Genomic DNA, 18,158 nt, shown 5'->3' on the forward strand with positions numbered 1-18,158 from the left:
ATATATTTTTTTAAACATCTTCTATTATGAAAAGGAGAGAGGATAAAGGAATGTAAACAGCTATTTTTTTTAAACGTGTTGTCGATTTTTGGTTATCGAAAACTCCGTATATCTGAAATTTTTTAAAGCAATATCTGACTTTCTTTTTGTTTTTTTTTCATTAAAGGCTTGACAAGAAGTGTTTTTCTTATGTTATAATATCCACCGCGAGCACCGAACGTTGATTTCATCACAATTCATGTGATCCTAAAAATTAAAGAACACATGTATGCGTCTAAATTATTCACTTCCTACAAATCTTTCTTGCTTTTTCGCGATGCAGTGGACAAATAATATAATAACTGACTTGAAAAAAAAACCAAAAAAAAAAAAAAAACAAAAAGGAAGAAGATTAATTCTCATGTACATTTTGACTTTTCAAACTCCAGTTTAATTTATGAACCAAGGCTGTGCATGAGGTGACACGAGGTGACCAAAAGTGAATTATGTACTAGTACGATAGCTACAAAACGTGTTTCGACGTCATATTTTGTAGTGTAACTAAAAAACATGGGGACCCGAATTTTCAGCTTCTTCAATATTCTCGAAAAAAATTTAGTTTGTGGACGAAGTTATACGGATTTGGCCATTTGGGAGACGATCGACATCTCCGCTCCTCCCAACTATTGGGGGGAAGGGGGCGGAGATTTATAAAGACTCCCCAATATATAATGTTTTTCAAGAGCCATCTTGTTAGTAACTACGTTGATATATATATTCACCACATCATTCATAATATTAAGAATAATGTAGGCAACCAATGTTTTGTTTTTAATTTTTCAATGTAATTTTAGATTAAGAAAAATTGCCTCAACTCAAAATTGTAACTATGCATCCTTTGTTTTTAGTTATTGGACCAAACTAAAAAAAAAACTTAGGTGGAAGCCCAAAACTATCTCCCTCAAACTAAATCGATATTGAAATTGAAGGAAAATGTCATAAGCAACAAGCCCATACAATACTTTTCCTTACCGGGTGTAAACTCTGTTCCGTTTTCTTAATATTATTCTCAGTTTGCCCAAAAATAAAAAATAAAATAAATATAGCCCATACAATATTTTACTTTATTCTTCGTACCTTTAATCTTATAAACAATTTTTTTTAATTTATACTACAAATTATATCACCTAGTTTTTTACAATGTCACATAAATTGATCAATATTGGGTATTGTTATAAGTACTTGGGTATTGTCACATCAATTATACAAATTATGTCTTTAACATTGGACTAATGTTAAAGTCCATTTCGTTTTTTTTTTTTCTAAAGTCAAAGGTTATTGCGTGTGTTTGTTAGGTTTTCTAACTTAACTCATAGTTTTAACATTATTTTTTTCATAACATTCATAATTCTCAACAAAGTTTGGAAGCGATAATTATGAAAACGAAAGAGCAAGATACCATAAAATATTGTTTTCTTAAAATGTTTAAATCTTCGTTGACTTCCAGTTCTCATTTCATATGTCCACATACTCGGTATGACTATCATGTTTCTCCAGTTTTTAGTTTTTTCCACTTTGTTGAGATTCAAGAATGCTTACATCTCATTTTCTTCAAAATGAGTTTATTTTTTAAAAAATTCTACATCATTACTTTTTCGAAAAAATCATTCCATTTGACATTTTTCTAAAATTATTTTATCCTTAAAAATAAATTTTTGAAGGAAAAGAAGTTAATGTAAATCCATGACAATCAATAATAATCCATAAAATAATTATAAAAAATCCATAACAAATTTGCAAATTTATAATAACTTTTAAATTTTCTCCACTTTTTTAAAAAACCAATCAACTCTACACAAATTCATCTCCAAATAACTTCTCTAAGTTTCAGATGACCAATAATTTTTGTTAGGTTTCAAACAGAGATCCATTTTGAAAAGAATAATTTTTGTCTGGTCATTTATCTATTCTTCTTTCAACGTTCGCTTGTTTTCTTTACACAATAATCAGATTCTCTCACGCTATATAAATATTTCTCATATATATCAGTAGCCAGTAGGCATGCAGGTAGAAATGAGGAGCTATTATTGATTTAATGATGAGGACGTAATTATCATCATGCAATGCTTTATTTTATTTTATTTGGTTAGGTGAAGAAAGACAAGACATCCACAATTCCAACGCCACAGACAAACAAAAAGTGTAGTGAAATCAATAATTTTTTCTAGTTGCAAAAAAAATCATATATGCGCACGTAACTGCTTTTATATATTCTGTAATATATGGTTCAAACGGAGTAGGAAACCGCTACTGTCTTTATTTTTTTTTTTCACTAAAAAGGATTATATTGATTAAAGAGGCTTTACGTTTTTTTTAAGATAAAGAAAAGCCAAAATATGCTAAAGGTTTGTATGTTGTGGACAGAATGTGAAATCAAATTAGAAAGTGATCATAAAATAAACTACCAAAGCACAGAAAGCAAAACAAAAGTAAGGTTTTAAAAAGAAAACACCACTAGTCTCTCTCTCAGTCTCTCTACGGCCTTTATGCAGTAAGCCAGTAATGCTGCACGTAGCCAAATAGTTTTTTTTTTGAGTAGCAAAAAAAATACAGTTATTGGGCATGCTCAAAAGGGAGACAATTTCTTTGTCCTCTGTGGTAAAATTATTTGCTCGTCAGTCGTCAGGGTCAAGCCGGACCAGCAATCCAGCATGGGACGAAATTGCATTCCTAGAATAAGAGTTTGAGGATTCAAGAACTTTTTTAAAAAACGTGTTGTCGATTTCCCAAGCATCCTCTAATTGACGAAGTGTCCACATATCTTGATGATTCCTCTTCTTTTTTTTTTTTTTTTTTTTTTTTCAAACAGTTGCTTTCATTCATTCAATGTAACCACATATACAAGAAAAACAAACAGCAAAGGTTCCAAGGTTTAAAGCAATACAGCCAAAGGTATTCCCCAATACCAAAAGAATAAAAAGATAGTACATCAACTGTAAATCCAAGAGAGCTTTGAACAAAGGGCGTGAAAGCTCCTTAGCACATGTGAGATCATGGCAAGTCGATAGGCCACCCTCAAAAAGTTCGATGGACGGTTGGTTGGTCATGGTCAAAAGACGCTGAGACGCTGAGATTACAATCGCTGCTTTGGAGTCCACCAGGAAGAGTATCCACAGTAACAGTGCAGCGAAGATCTGGGAGACTATGGTTTTGTAGTCGGGGCAATGATGCTTTACCATCCAAAGCATAAGGATTGGAACATATCGATGATTCACACTAAAAGTTAGTTGGTCTAGGATCCGAGTGGTAGGAATGGGACGAAAAGGATGCTTGGAATCATCAGGTGACCAGCTTAAGTGATACTCGTCAATGAACATAAAGAATTCAAAGCCAAGCTTATCCCTAATGCTAGAACAGATCGAGAAGCATAAACTAAGGAACCATATTGATTTATACTCAAACCGCAAGCCCCTAAAGACATCTAAAGCTAGGTTATGTACAAGATGTATGAGTAGCCAAAGCAGAGCTAGTGTTACCTTTCGTCGATGGAGTCTTCGACCATCAGTTATCGGGAAACAGGTCAGATCATGACAATGGCTATTCACAGGCGTTGAGGAATTGGGATTTGAGATGCTATTGATGCCTATTTGATAAGATTTGATGGCCTCAGAGTTTTTTTTGATTTAATGGACCTAAGCTTAAAACTAGGTCCACTAGGGAAAACTCTAGTTTCAGCAGGAGGAGCCGCACAGGTTGTCGAGGAAGGTTGTCGTCCGAGAACTGCAGAGAGATTTGCGGTGCAGGAGACTTCTTTGTTGAGTGAGAGAGCAGCGGTAACCGTGGTAAGAAACACCATTGGTAGTTAGGTCCACTAGGAAAAATCCTAGCTTTGCAACCGATTGCCAAGTTGAATCAAAGATGTGGCGGCTTCCCGAGAGTAACGGAGGGGTTTGTGTTGTAAAGCGCAACTCTGGTGATTGAAAGAGTGGCGGGGACAGCCGGTGACCTCGGTTTGGATCGGTGATGGAACCTAGGTCCACTGGGGAAAATCCTAGTTCCGCTTGAAAGAGCCACGGTGATGAGGGAGTATGTTTGGTGCCCGAACTTTGTGAAGAGGTTCTCTCCGGTGAGTGGCAAATCGGCGGACACATATGGTTTTCGTTGGTGTGATTCAAGGTAGGTTTTATTAGGGTTTGGATAACAAAGAGAACAAATTGAGGAAAAAAAAACTTAGAAAAAGCTACATTAAAGAAGGCAGAGAAGAGCTGAGCAAGAGATTGGTCGATTTGATCCCGACGCCGGCGGACAAAGGCCTCACTAGCGCCAGGAAGCTTGGTTGCAAAAGGTGTCTTGATAACCGTGTCTGAGAGGATGATTCCTCTTCTATGATAGCCGTTAACTATTCTCAATATTTACTATGTACAATAATTTTTTTTAATAGAAGAAAAGGAAAATAAATAAAAAGAACAATGTGGAACCAAATAAATAAATTTTTAGTAATGAAAGAAAAACATGGAAAGAAGTAACAAAATAATAACTGGTGACCAAACAATAACAATATTTTTAAAAATATATTAAATATTAAATAAATCAATCAAAAAAATACTAATACTATTATTAATGTATATAAAATAAATTTTACATTTGATTTAAAAATAAAATATGTGAATTAAATTTCCTTTCAGAATATTAATTACTCGAATTATTGAGAATCCAATGTTACCTTATTTAGTTTAAATATTGATTCGAACGCAAAAAAATTCTCCTTTTTTTTTCTTACAATTTCCTAAAATTGATCTTTGCTTGCCTAAGTCAAAGACAAGAAGAGCAATCACAGTTTCTCAATCAAAGCCACCTTTCACTGCTTTCAAACTTACCTATTTGTTTTTTTAAAAAGAAACCATCTCACGCGCTTTATTCATTCCTCTTCTCTTACCTCTCTCTCTGTCTGAAAAAACCATTAATGACATAAATAAACATATCTTATCATTTTTTTTTCGTACTCTGACAAAGTAATAGAGAAACAAAAAAAAAGAAAAAAGATTGAATCATCATCACCGTCGTCAATCTAAAAACTTCCTCGATCTAGGGGGAATCTATAATTTTAACTTTTGTATCTTTCATTGATTTGGGTTTACTCGAAATAGGTACAAAGCTCGAGTCTTTTTCTTTCTTTGCAACCGCGTGAACCTACTAGCGAGCGAGCGTTTCCGCAAATGTGACAGCTCATCACTCTCTCAACTTCTAACACTAGTTATATAAAGTTAACGAAGCAGTTACTACCAAATACTTTGTCTGAAAAAAAACAAGAAAAAACGCGGAGTTATGAGAGTTATCGACGGTTCTTTGCTTCGGCGGCTGATTTGTCTTCTTAGTCTCTGGTGTCTTATTGGTGGAGGAGTCACGGTGGTTGCGGCGGAGGATGAGAAGAAAGTGATACATAGAGAGCTTAATCAGACTCCTACTTGGGCTGTTGCTGCTGTTTGTACTTTCTTCATCGTTGTTTCTGTTCTTCTTGAAAAAGTACTTCACAAAGTTGGAAAGGTCTGTTCTTGTTTTTTTTGGTTTTATGCTAAATCTTTGTACTTTTGGTTTGTTTGTGTTGGATTTGAAGGTTTAATGTAGATGGGTTCTCTTTGATTTGTGAATAGGAACTGTCTTTGTCTGAGATTTTGGGTTTATGTTTGAAAATTGGCAAATTTGTCTTGAAGTGAACTTTGTTCTTTGATTTAGGTTCTATGGGATCGGCACAAGACAGCTCTTCTCGATGCCTTGGAGAAGATCAAATCAGGTCTAAAATTGCAAATGTTGTTTTTACTACTTTTTGTCAATTTCTGTTCTGTTTGGAATTTGCAAGTATGTGAGTCTTATCCCAAGGAAGATTTTTTTCGATTTTTAGATACATTCTTGGTTATTTTTATCTAAATTCGATCCATGTTAAACTTGTTGATATGAATTGTTGCAGAGCTGATGGTTCTTGGATTTATCTCTTTGCTTCTGACGTTTGGACAAAGCTACATTTTGAGGATTTGTATCCCTTCACATGTTGCTCGTACGATGCTCCCGTGTCCTGCTCCTAAACACTTGAAAAAAGAGGAAGATGACGACAATGGTGAAAGTCACAGGAGACTCTTGTGGGTTGCGCACAGAGTCCTATCAGGAGGTGAAGCATCTGTCACAAAATGCAAGAAGGAGGTGAGAGTTACTTACATTTCTCATTCATTTACATGTTTGCCTTGTTAATCTGAAGATTGTTAATGCGTGTCAATGTTAAATGATGTTGCAGGGTCATGAAGAGCTTATCTCTGCTCAGGCACTTCATCAGTTGCACATCCTTATATTCTTCCTAGCCATTTTCCATGTTATGTACAGCTTTTTAACTATGATGCTTGGAAGGTTGAAGGTACTTAATAAGAGTTCAACATCTCAGTTTCGTTGACAGAAAGTTTTTGGGTTGTATTAAAGATTTTTGTTGGTCTTTTCAGATTCGCGGATGGAAGCATTGGGAGAAAGAGACATCATCCCATAATTACGAGTTTTCAACGGGTACGCTAATGCACTTTCTCTGACCTTGAGGCTACTCTCTCTCAATTCTAGTCCTAATCCTTGAGGTGTCCTGAGCTCTGATTAGTTACTGTGTGTTTGTTGTTCTTGCTTTGTATAGATACTTCCAGATTCAGGCTAACTCATGAAACGTCTTTTGTAAGAGCGCACACCAGTTTCTGGACTCGGATTCCAATCTTTTTCTATATTGTAAGAACCATCGTCTTCTTGCTTCTATTCTATTCTTAGTCAGCTCAAGATAATGTAGCACACATACCAAATTTACTATTCGGTACTATTCTTGATATGGCTCTCACTTTAGACGAATACAATGCATTTTTCAGGGATGTTTTTTCAGACAGTTTTTCAGATCCGTTGGAAAAACTGACTATTTGACATTGAGAAATGGATTCATCGCTGTGAGTTTTTTGACTTACAGTCCAAATTTCGATTTAGTATAGAGAATATTGATCTTGCTGAGTCGCTCTATTGTGGTTTATGAAGGTTCATCTAGCTCCGGGAAGTCAATTCAACTTCCAAAAATACATTAAAAGATCGTTGGAGGATGATTTCAAGGTGGTCGTTGGAGTCAGGTAAACTTATAACACTTTCTACAAACATTGGTGTTTATCCCTATAGCTTATATCTAATGCTTGTGTCTTATTGCAGCCCTGTCTTGTGGGTATCTTTTGTGTTATTCCTCCTCCTAAACATTGAAGGTGAGTATCTAAGTCACTAAGTGTATAAAATTTTGTTCAACGGACTTGTTATAATCTTCTTCCTCGGTATCTCAGGCTTCAAGATGATGTTCATTGGCACTGCAGTGCCGGTTATCGTAAGATATCTTTCACTTTAATTCGGTGAAATCTTCCAAATAATAATATTTCAAAGGACTCACAGTTTTGTTTTTTTTTTTTGGTTTCAAGATAATTTTAGCTGTAGGGACAAAGCTTCAAGCGATAATGACAAGGATGGCTCTCGGAATCACTGACAGACATGCGGTAGTTCAAGGAATGCCGCTTGTACAAGGCAACGATGAGTATTTCTGGTTCGGCCGTCCCCATTTAATCCTTCATCTCATGCATTTTGCCTTGTTTCAGGTACTTAAAGAAACAGACAAATCCCTAAACACAAAACACAGATCCTTTTCATTATTTTCTTGAATCGTTTCTTTTACATTTTGCAGAACGCGTTTCAGATCACGTATTTCTTCTGGATATGGGTAACAACTTAGTTTTTTTCGTTGCTTTTCATCTGCATTTCTTTCTTGACAAGAGTACGTAATTCTCTGTTCCCTCGATGTAAATGCAGTATGAATTTGGAAATAATTCATGCTACCATCCTAATTTCAAGATTGCACTTGTAAAAGTAGCCATCGCGTAAGTATCTAATCTCAGAGACGTGTGAAAAGATATTGATCATGTCTACACAGCATGATCAAACCACTAATCTTGTTTCCTTTTTACTTTCTCTTGCAGTGTAGCAGTATTGTGTCTTTGCAGCTACATCACACTTCCTCTCTACGCACTCGTAACTCAGGTAACTTTCAGTTTTTCATATATGTTACTTAAACTGGACATGTCTGTAAACTAAGAGATCTCTGTGATTTAGATGGGTTCGCGGATGAAAAAATCAGTATTCGATGAACAAACATCAAAGGCACTCAAGAAATGGAGAATGGCAGTGAAGAAGAAGAAAGGTGTGAAAGCCACCACTAAGAGACTTGGTGGAGATGGAAGCACGAGCCCTACATCATCAACAGTTAGGTCTACTTCGTCTGGACGATCATTGCAACGTTTCAAGACCACACCACATTCGATGAGATACGAAGGACTTGACCGTGAAACATCGGATCTCGACACAGACAACGAAGCTTTGACTCCTCCTAGATCTCCTCAAAGCTTCGAGCTTGTTGTGAAGGTTGAACCAGATTCTAAAGAGACAAAGACTGGTGAGACTAGCCGTGACACTGAAACTGATTCTAAAGAGTTCTCTTTTGTCAAGCCTGCACCGAGTAAAGAACCATCACAAGACCGGTGAGAGACTAGCCGTGATGGTAAAGCTGATTCTAAAGAGTTCTTTTAAAGTTAAGCCTTCCCCGAGTAAAGAACCATCGCAGTAAAAGAATCAGAATCTGTCACTGCAAAGCATTGTTTTTGGTTTATTTATCTAATACCTTTGTAAATCAAATGCCGTGGTGAAAAAGTAATGTACTGCTGACAATAGTAATTAAATTAGGATTTGCCCTTCTTCCATTGCCAATTATAACAGTCCAGATTCTGCCATTAGAGATTCGGCGTAAGAAAATGAGGGACAAATATTAAGAACCAATTTAGTAAAATTCATTAAAGCCTACTCAAATTTTGTCAAAGCTAATTCGAAATAAAAACTATACAACACAAAGAAGAAAGTTTTGGTTTATTTATCTAATGATTTGTCAATCTTCGTTATGATGTTCTCTTACAAAATAACCAAATTGAACTATAACGTTGGTTTGGTTTTCAGTTTTCTAATTAATTGATTAAACCAAAGTCGAGTTGAGATGAGTGGTAACACTTGAGCCACAATTTAGTTATATGAGTGGTAACACATGATTGAGGACGGTTTGTTTTTTGTTTTGTAACCCATAAATGATTTATCTTACAAGGTGCCTCTTCATCGTCCTACTGGTCTAATGAACATCACTACATTGGCTCGAGTTTTTTTCACATCTCCTTAAAGAGTGAGTTTCCAAGGCTTTGATGTATTCGTTTCTCTCAATAGTGTCTATAAATTTCAACCTTTTTCAATTGCTTAGAGACGATTTTTTATTTAATGTGGAAGCAACCAAAGCATGAACGAATAGAGAAATAAGACGAAAGATTAAACAAGGCAGCAACTAGTTTGTATACCGATCACTATTAAACAAGCTAGGCTTGCAGAGAAGTATTTCACTAATCAAGCAAAAACGAGCACATCAACTTATTCCCTCGTCTATCAAACCTAAACATAATTTAAGAAAAGAGAAAAATAAATTAATCCAAATGATTATATATTTTTTATTACACAAAAAAAAAATACTAGTAGAAAACATCTCAAGTGTAGTAGAGAAGGGTGGGTAGCTAGACTTTGACCTTGGAAGGAAGAATGGTGAGCGAGGGACCGGTAGATGTAATAAATTGCGACGCTTTCACAATATCAAAGTCACATTACTCACGAGACACAAAACCATTAAAACTTTTCTTTTCTTTTTTTCTATAAAAGATCGAAACTTTTGTTTTTGACATTTTCCTAAACTATCTCTATGTTTAGGTATAAGATACGCGCGTAATTAATAACCGCTTTATGATAGGGTCCATTCACAGGTCCACATATGGAACAAAAACAAGGCATAATTTAAAAACTTATATTTTGTTAGTGATGATGTGGTGAAGTATTTGCAACGTACATACAAAGTAATGACAAAAATCTCTTTCTATTCAATATATATACTACACAACAAGGTTCATTTTAAGGAATAATTTAGGGAAACAAAATGAGTCCATTTCATGAGCAAAGCAGAGAGAGGCTTCTCTCGCAGCAGAATAATGAATCCAACTGGTGTTTCCGCGGGGTCTCCAAGTTGTACGAGATGGGACACTCTGATCCTCGGAAGCTCTTCTTCGCCGTCAAGATGGGAATGGCTCTCTGTCTCTGCTCTGTCGTCATATTCCTCAAGGAGCCGCTGCATAGTGCTAGTAAATACTCTGTATGGGGCATCCTCACTGTCGTCGTGGTTTTCGAGTACTCCGTAGGTATTTGAATTTCATTCTTGATTTGATTAGATTTGGGAAAGCTTGCTTTGTTGTTTATATGTGTTTCTTCTAGGTTTTGAGTTTTTTTGCACATGTTCGCCGGTCGTTGGAAGATTAAGCCGTTATTATCATGATTCGTAAATAATAAAATTAAAATATTTTTTGCTCTATGATTTTAATGGATTTGGAAATCCACAGTATGTTTTAAATGGATTTGTATAGACTTGAAAGTGTAAAAAAGAAGATTCAAATCCAAGGATAAAACATGTTATTTCAAAATCCATGTGTTTTGATTTTTAAAATTTACAATTCTATATGGATTTAGAAATCATCTCTCCAATAACAGCCCCTAAACATTGATTATGGAGTCTAGGCTATAACCGATGAGTTGTCATCCGCTTAACGCCTAATATAATTCAAATATTTATTTGTAGGAGCAACTTTGGTCAAAGGATTTAACAGAGGGATAGGCACATTATCAGCTGGAGGACTTGCGCTTGGCATCGCAAGGCTCTCTGTTTTATCAGGAGAGTTCGAGGAAGCCATCATCATAATCTGCATTTTCCTTGCAGGTTTTGCCGCATTTCCCTTGTACTCCTCCTACATGAGGGTTTTGAAGATTGATATAGTAACATTCTCTTTAATTTTGACCTTTGATCTATCAGGTTTCATTGCTAGTTATACGAAACTCTACCCGGCCATGAAGCCGTATGAATATGCATTCAGGGTGTTCTTGTTGACATATTGTATTGTTCTTGTTTCGGGGAACAATTCAGGAGATTTCTTCAGCACTGCCTACTACAGGTTTTTGTTTATTGTTGTCGGTGCGACCACTTCTTTGGTTGTGAATATATTCATATTTCCAATATGGGCCGGAGAAGATCTCCATAAACTGGTGGCCAATAATTTCAAAAGTGTGGCTAATTCCCTAGAAGGTAAATAAACATAAACTCAATGGTCCTTCCTTCAAACAAAGAATATGAAAGTTTTCAGATGATATGGACCAATCAAATTCCTAAAATGTAAATCATATATTTTTGAGATGAAGATTCTAAATAGATATGATTGAAAAATAATATTATGATTAGTTTGATTTTGAAATTTAACGAGATAATTATTTACTAATATGAAATTATGAAGTCTACTAAGAAAAGTAGATGGTGGGACAAATCCAGTTTACCGTTTACTTTCAATTAGCCTTTTTGGGTTTGGTCATTTTATCATTTATGGTAGTGTCTCCTTGTAAAGTTTCAGGTTTTGAACTGATATTTCAGATTTTGTTTTATTTTTAAATATATATAGGATGTGTTAATGGCTACTTGCAATGTGTGGAATACGAGAGAGTACCCTCCAAGATTCTCACGTACCAAACATCTGATGATCCATTATATAGTGGCTACAGGTCCGCTATTCAATCTACAAGCCAAGAAGAATCACTGGTATGCATGTTTGAAGTTGAGACAGTAACTAAAAAGAAATTGCATGTTCTTAGCATTAAGAATTGCATTTTTATGCAGCTCGAGTTTGCCATATGGGAGCCTCCACATGGACCTTACAAAACGTTTAACCATCCATGGAAAAACTATGTCAAACTAAGTGGTGCATTAAGGCATTGTGCTTTCACAATCATGGCAATACATGGTTGCGTACTTTCAGAGATACAGGTTCCTTAATCCTTATTAAACTATTTCATGAAACCCATATAAGATGTTTAAAAACTTACAAGTTGCTACAAAGTCGATGATATATGAGAACATTTTTTACCTCTGTGATTTGGCAGGCAGCTCCAGAGAAACGACAAGCTTTTCGTCATGAGCTTCAAAGAGTTGGCAATGAGGGAGAAAAAGTTCTGCGTTTGATTGGAGACAAAGTGGAGAAAATGGAGAAGCTAAGCCCGAGAGAGATTCTAAATGACGTTCAACGTGCAGCAGAGGAGTTACAGATGAAGATAGACAGTAAATCCTACCTTCTTGTCAACTCAGAAAGCTGGGCGGCTACTAAAGAGCAAGCTGAAGCAGGAGAAGAAGAAGAAGAAGAAGAAGCTCACGATACCAAAGTGATCAAATCCTTAAGTCAGATTTGGGACACTAACAACATCAGCAGCAACAATCAGAATCCAGCCAGTGGTAATGATGGATCTCCAACATGGATGTCAACAGAGAGTATGATGTTAAGGAACCGAGAGACATGGCCAAGCGTGTCCTTCATTGGTGGTTCTGTGGTGAATGATACAGTATATAAAGTATACGAAAGCGCGAGTTCTTTGTCTTTGGCTACGTTTGCTTCCCTTCTCATAGAGTTTGTTGCAAGGCTAGAGAACCTTGTAAGCGCCTTTGAGGAGTTAAGCACAAAAGCAGATTTCGAAGACCCCGTTCCTTTTAACGTGGTTGATCATGAGAGATTATGGACCAGACTCAGGAGACTTAGGAGATACTTTAGCAGAAGCTAAGACTAAATCCTGAGAGGATCATGTGGTAAATGTTGTCTAATTTTCTCATAATTTCATTTGCTGTTTTCATCTTCTATTTGATCATCTGACTGGTAATGATTATCTTTAGCTTTTTTCATAGATAAGTGCATAGTAACATTACCATTCTATACAAAACAAAAAGAGTTGTAGACTCAGCTTAGGGTTTATTTCTGTAATGCTTTTATAGATCGATGCCGTGGTGAAGAAGTTAATAATTATCGAATACCTTGTATTTAGTACGTTAATTATAGGGTTTTGTGTTTGCCAGTTCAATTGTTTTGTTCCAGATACTTCATTAGAAAAGTGGCTTAATTAGAACATGTTGCACATATAGTAAGACCTAACTTCGTTTAAAACTCAAAATCCCTCTCATTATTTGCCACATTGTTTTATAGCAATGGTTTTCCACCAAACCGGCTAAACCCAAGTCGAGTTGAAAAGGAGTTGTAACCAAAGAACAAAGCTTTATAAGTTTGACAAAAATCACATGTTTAGTTGATGGGCCAAATGATTGAGTAGTCGCTAGAATCAAAATTAGAGTTCAAGTGCGACCAGGCCTTGTATGTTTTTTTCTTTCTTACTGTGTTAGTTTTTTTTGTTTTCTTTTTGTTTTCTTTCACTGATTAGGAAAATGGAAAATGGAACATGAAGATAAGATATATTGAAACAGAATAACTCTTTATCGAATATATAGAAACTTCAAATTCCAGTGGTATGATAGGAAAAGACTACAAAAATTTGTGTTTGCTTTATGATCATCTGTATATGTTTTTGGACTGGCAATTATAATGATGCTAAATAATAGAGAGAGTTGATGGATAAGCTATGCGCAGAGGGGAGCACATGGGATATAAAATATCATTTCATATCTAAAATATGATAAAAGGGTTCCTTACAAAATCCCTGTGATTGGTACTTCACAGATAACTTAAAACTTAAAAGGCATATTCACTTTAAACAGAACAACAACAAAAGATTGATAAACAAAAAAATAAAAGAAGATAAAGTCGAAGAGACAGACAAGCACATGTGCACCCCATTTTTCATAAGTAGGTTTTCTATAACTTTTGGAGTTATAGTGATCATCAGACAAATACTGCAGTTGGGTTTTTGTTGAGATATAATTTATAACTGTATCAGATTAGACTTCAAAATCCATCCCAAAATAGGCGTTTAACTGATGAAGTTCTGAATTCGAAACAACACCTAAATGGAAAGTCCCACTTTTACGATTTTTTTTTGATTAATTTTAAGGTGAAAACTACGCCCAAAAAAAAAAACGATTATGATATAGTGTTTCTCGTGATTAAATCTGATAAAATTATAGGTTAATTGTAAAGTATAAGAAAAGGGAACAACATTACCTAAACTCTACTAACCCAAGACCAAAGTTTTTAATTCCAGTAACGATATGTAATATTACTTATTTTGTATTGTATTGTAGGTGTATCTAGTACGGAGAAACCCTGTTGTAAAAGAGATCCAATCCTCTTTGGAATTTAAAAAAAAAAAAAAAAAAAAAAAAAACCAAAACCAACAACTTTGGTTAAACAGATTTTTTTTTATCTATATACATTATTGATTTTCTTTTATTTTATATTTGTCTTTTGCTTTGTATTTTAGTAAGATTCACATGTCTTGCATTCATGTAAAGAGACGTTAAAAAATAAAATAAAAAGCAAGTTAGCTAAAGAGATTCCATTTCGGATGTCTTTATACTTCAAGTTCTACTGTTTTTATATCGAAAGCTAGAGTCACAAACTTAAGTTGGTTAAAGACTTAAAGTTGTATTACTTTTGCGCTATTGGGTGTTATGAGCTACACTTAATGCTAAAAGAAGAGAAAAACATTATCAGTTTAAGACATTATCACTTTGATTAGAAAGGAACATGCGTCGATATGGAGAGCTTCCCAACTAATCAATTTTTTTCTGATAAATAAAAGGTTTAATTGAGACTGGATTTGATATCTGGTTTAGCATTTAGACACGGTTTAACTGGAACTTGATTCATCTATAAAAGAGTCCAAGTGGTTTGAGGTTTGTTAGACGTGAAAAAAAACAAAGTTATAAATTACTTGGATACAATAGACTCTCTATCTATTGTGGTCATTGGTCAAGGTGTGAACTTCAAATATAAAATGACGAACCTCAAATGTATATAGACGTGTACCTGCGGGTTATTTATTTATTAATTCATAGTGTAAAGATTTCACCAATACATTACGTGTCAAATTGTATCCTGTTTCGATTTATATATACGTATATCCCTACCAAATTTATTGACACGATGATCCACTTTTAAAGATTCTGTTTTCGATAATAATTGATTTAAATCCAGATCCCACCAAGGCTTATACAAAACTTACAAGATCCAAAATCTATTAGTAGAAGACAATTTACACACACAAATTAGTACCTCTCTGTCTCCTAAAAATTAATGTTGTAAGATATTTTTTTTGTCCCATAAAAATTGATATTTTATAAACTTCAAAAAAATAATCATTGAAAATATTTAAAATTTTGAATTGTTATTGGTTTAAAATTAAATAATATTTCTTTAATCAAAGAAAAAAATATATTTAAACTCAGTAATTATTGTTTTCTTAAAATGTGTAAAAACTTCTAAACATTAATGTTTTAGAGAAAGAAGGAATATGTTAGAAACAAAATGCGAATTTCGAGCTTCAAATTTTTTTTTTTTTTTTGACAACAACTTCAAAAATTATCTCGTGTACCAAAAACAAATGGTCGGTTAATTGGTTGGCAAAAACATTACTAAAAGTTTGTGATGCTAAAATTCTTATTACAAAAATAAAAGTATAATGCAATAAGTTAATAAATAACCAAGTACCAACCAGTAGTGGCCGGTGTTATTTACAAATGCCATGTTCTATTCCACACATTGATCTCTCATTTGGCTTTGTCCTCCTATTTTATTAATTAGGGTTATGACAGAAACAAGAACATATTATGAAAAAAAATTTACATGTAAGAGAAATTAAAAATAAAATAAAACATGTCTAATCGAAGGTAGGTTTAGCCGTTTAGGTGAGAAAGGAGCTTACTTATACCTTTTGATAATGTGTTCGTCAAAACTGAACCTATAAAGCCAACCCACCTACTCATCTTTTCTTTTTATATACTACTCCCTCCATTTCATAATATAGAATGTTTTCAAGTTTCTATGCAACTTTTAAATTAATTTAGTATTTTATATTACGCAGTATTGTTTCTGATTGGTTGAATTTGTTAAAAATAAAAACTTCTTAATTTGCGTATTTTAATTAAAATATCTTATATTTTGAAACGGAAAGAATACTATCTACTCCAAATTCTCCTTCGAATTTCAATAAATATAATTATTAGTCACCTTCACCTCTCTCTCTCTATCCGATTTTTAATACCATAACCATATAAAAACAATAATTTTTATACATATAATGAAAATAATCAAGAGTCTTGATGATCTCTCAACATCAATTGACTTAGTCGCAAGAGAAATGAACATGCACACATACACACACACAATTTGGAAGTGTAGGAAGAAAAAGAAAAAAAGGGTTTGTGATCTAAGAAGTTGGAGATAGATGTATGTATCTCCTTTAAGAGCAAAATGTTTGTTTCTAAACTGAATTTGTTTCCACACGAAACTACAATACTCTCATTAATTAGGAGACACAAATTGCATGCAAACACTAATTCAGCCAATAAATTCCAAGGAAAAAAAACAAGTAAATAATTAGTACTTACTAATTTTGTTTTTCTTCATCCAAACCATGCATGTATTATATTATAATATAGTTTTTGATTTAAATATTAATAATATCTTTATTTTTTTTATATACACATATTTATTATATATGTATGTACGTATCCTTTATGTGTCTCTATTATAACGTGGATCAAGATTCTTTCTTATCTTCATCACTCCACACATTTTCTTGTCTTCAAACTCACACAAAGAAAAAGGAAAAAAAAAAAAAAGAAAAAAACTCCAAAGCTCAAAAAAGATGACTCGGCCGTCAAGATTACTCGAGACGGCGGCGCCGCCACCACAACCGTCTCAAGAGATGATCGCAGCGGAATCAGACATGGTGGTGATTTTGTCAGCTCTTCTTTGCGCTCTTATATGCGTAGCTGGCCTCGCCGCCGTCGTGCGTTGCGCTTGGCTACGGAGGTTCACCGGCGGTGGAGGAGATTCTTCCCCGTCTCCGAACAAAGGCTTGAAAAAGAAAGCTCTTCAGTCACTACCAAGATCCACTTTCACCGCCGCGGAATCTACCTCCGGCGGCGGTGACGACGGAGACACGACGGAATGTGCTATTTGTCTCACTGAGTTCGCCGACGGTGAAGAGATAAGAGTGCTTCCTCTATGTGGCCATTCTTTCCACGTGGCTTGTATAGACAAATGGCTGGTTTCTAGGTCGTCTTGTCCTTCTTGTCGCCGGATTCTTACGCCGTTGAGATGTGACCGGTGTGGTCACGCTTCCACGGCGGGGGTGAAAGATCAAGCTCATCGTCATCAACATCAACATCAACATCAACATCATCACCAACACTCTTCTTCTACTACCATCCCTACGTTTCTTCCTTAACACTAATTTTTGTTTTTTTTTTTATCATGGCAACAATAACTAGTTGCATAATTATGTGTAAAGTGAGTTAAAATTAGGATTAGAGATCTCTTTTTCTTGTTGTTGTTAATCCACTGTACTTAATCAAATCTCAGATGGAGTTCAAGTTTCGAGATGTTTGTTTGTTTTTTTTTTCCAAAAATCTAATTTACAAGAAGAGTGAAATACTCTAATATAGATTAGATTATTTGATCAGACAGCTAATGGAGTCGGCCATGTGAGCTTATCTGAGAGGCAAACAAAACCTAATAAGCACTACTCCTCGGTCCCTCCGAAATTAACCAAGTTCCTTTTCAGGGGAAATAATTGATTGTTTTCTACTTTTCTTACTTTTGGATAAAATTGTTATGGGTTTTGCAATCAATTGTATAAGAACAAAGTTGTGTTTCTTTAATGCTGACATCTTCCATAATTTTAACAATTACTATTGGGGATATCATTATTGTACTCCATCTCATCCATTTTATAAACTTTTTTTTTCTTCACTAGAAACACAAAAACTTACATTAAAAATAAAATAAAAAATTCTCATCTAGAAAATTAATCCAATAGAAAATATACTACATAAGTCAAAATAGTCACAAAACCGGTCGTTACACCCAAAAAAAAAAAAAAAAGTCACAAAACCGGTAACTAAATACTGTATAAATAATGCATAAAAATTGAGAAATGCAAATAAAATAAAACAAATAAATTTTTTTTAAAGTATTTAGTAAAATGGAACAAAGGGAATAGATCGTATCCTCTCTCCTCCTCCC

General features: G+C 34.5%; 3 protein-coding genes across 3 annotated transcripts; all 3 read left to right on the forward strand.

Moving 5' to 3' along the window:
• The first annotated feature begins 4,812 nt into the window (after positions 1-4,812).
• On the forward strand, positions 4,813-8,769 carry LOC104790883 (MLO-like protein 8). Its single transcript, XM_010516686.3, has 15 exons — positions 4,813-5,523; positions 5,713-5,770; positions 5,945-6,174; positions 6,266-6,382; positions 6,465-6,525; positions 6,644-6,732; positions 6,867-6,941; positions 7,027-7,115; positions 7,192-7,241; positions 7,317-7,357; positions 7,449-7,622; positions 7,709-7,744; positions 7,834-7,901; positions 8,001-8,061; positions 8,134-8,769. Exons 1-15 carry the CDS (start codon positions 5,305-5,307, stop codon positions 8,560-8,562), a joined length of 1,797 nt encoding a protein of 598 aa, XP_010514988.1. The 5' UTR covers positions 4,813-5,304; the 3' UTR covers positions 8,563-8,769.
• A 1,107-nt stretch (positions 8,770-9,876) lies between these two features.
• LOC104790892 (aluminum-activated malate transporter 6-like) lies at positions 9,877-13,038 on the forward strand. Its single transcript, XM_010516694.3, has 6 exons — positions 9,877-10,295; positions 10,730-10,867; positions 10,961-11,230; positions 11,598-11,734; positions 11,813-11,959; positions 12,076-13,038. Exons 1-6 carry the CDS (start codon positions 10,037-10,039, stop codon positions 12,742-12,744), a joined length of 1,620 nt encoding a protein of 539 aa, XP_010514996.2. The 5' UTR covers positions 9,877-10,036; the 3' UTR covers positions 12,745-13,038.
• A 3,606-nt stretch (positions 13,039-16,644) lies between these two features.
• Positions 16,645-17,515, forward strand: LOC104790908 (putative E3 ubiquitin-protein ligase ATL44). Its single transcript, XM_010516709.3, has one exon. The coding sequence runs from the start codon at positions 16,777-16,779 to the stop codon at positions 17,359-17,361; it is 585 nt and encodes a 194-aa protein (XP_010515011.1). The 5' UTR covers positions 16,645-16,776; the 3' UTR covers positions 17,362-17,515.
• Positions 17,516-18,158: the final 643 nt, after the last annotated feature.

The sequence above is a fragment of the Camelina sativa genome, chromosome 1, assembly GCF_030686135.1.
Source record: "Camelina sativa cultivar CO46 ecotype springtype chromosome 1, ASM3068613v1".
Taxonomy (NCBI): Eukaryota; Viridiplantae; Streptophyta; class Magnoliopsida; order Brassicales; family Brassicaceae; genus Camelina; species Camelina sativa.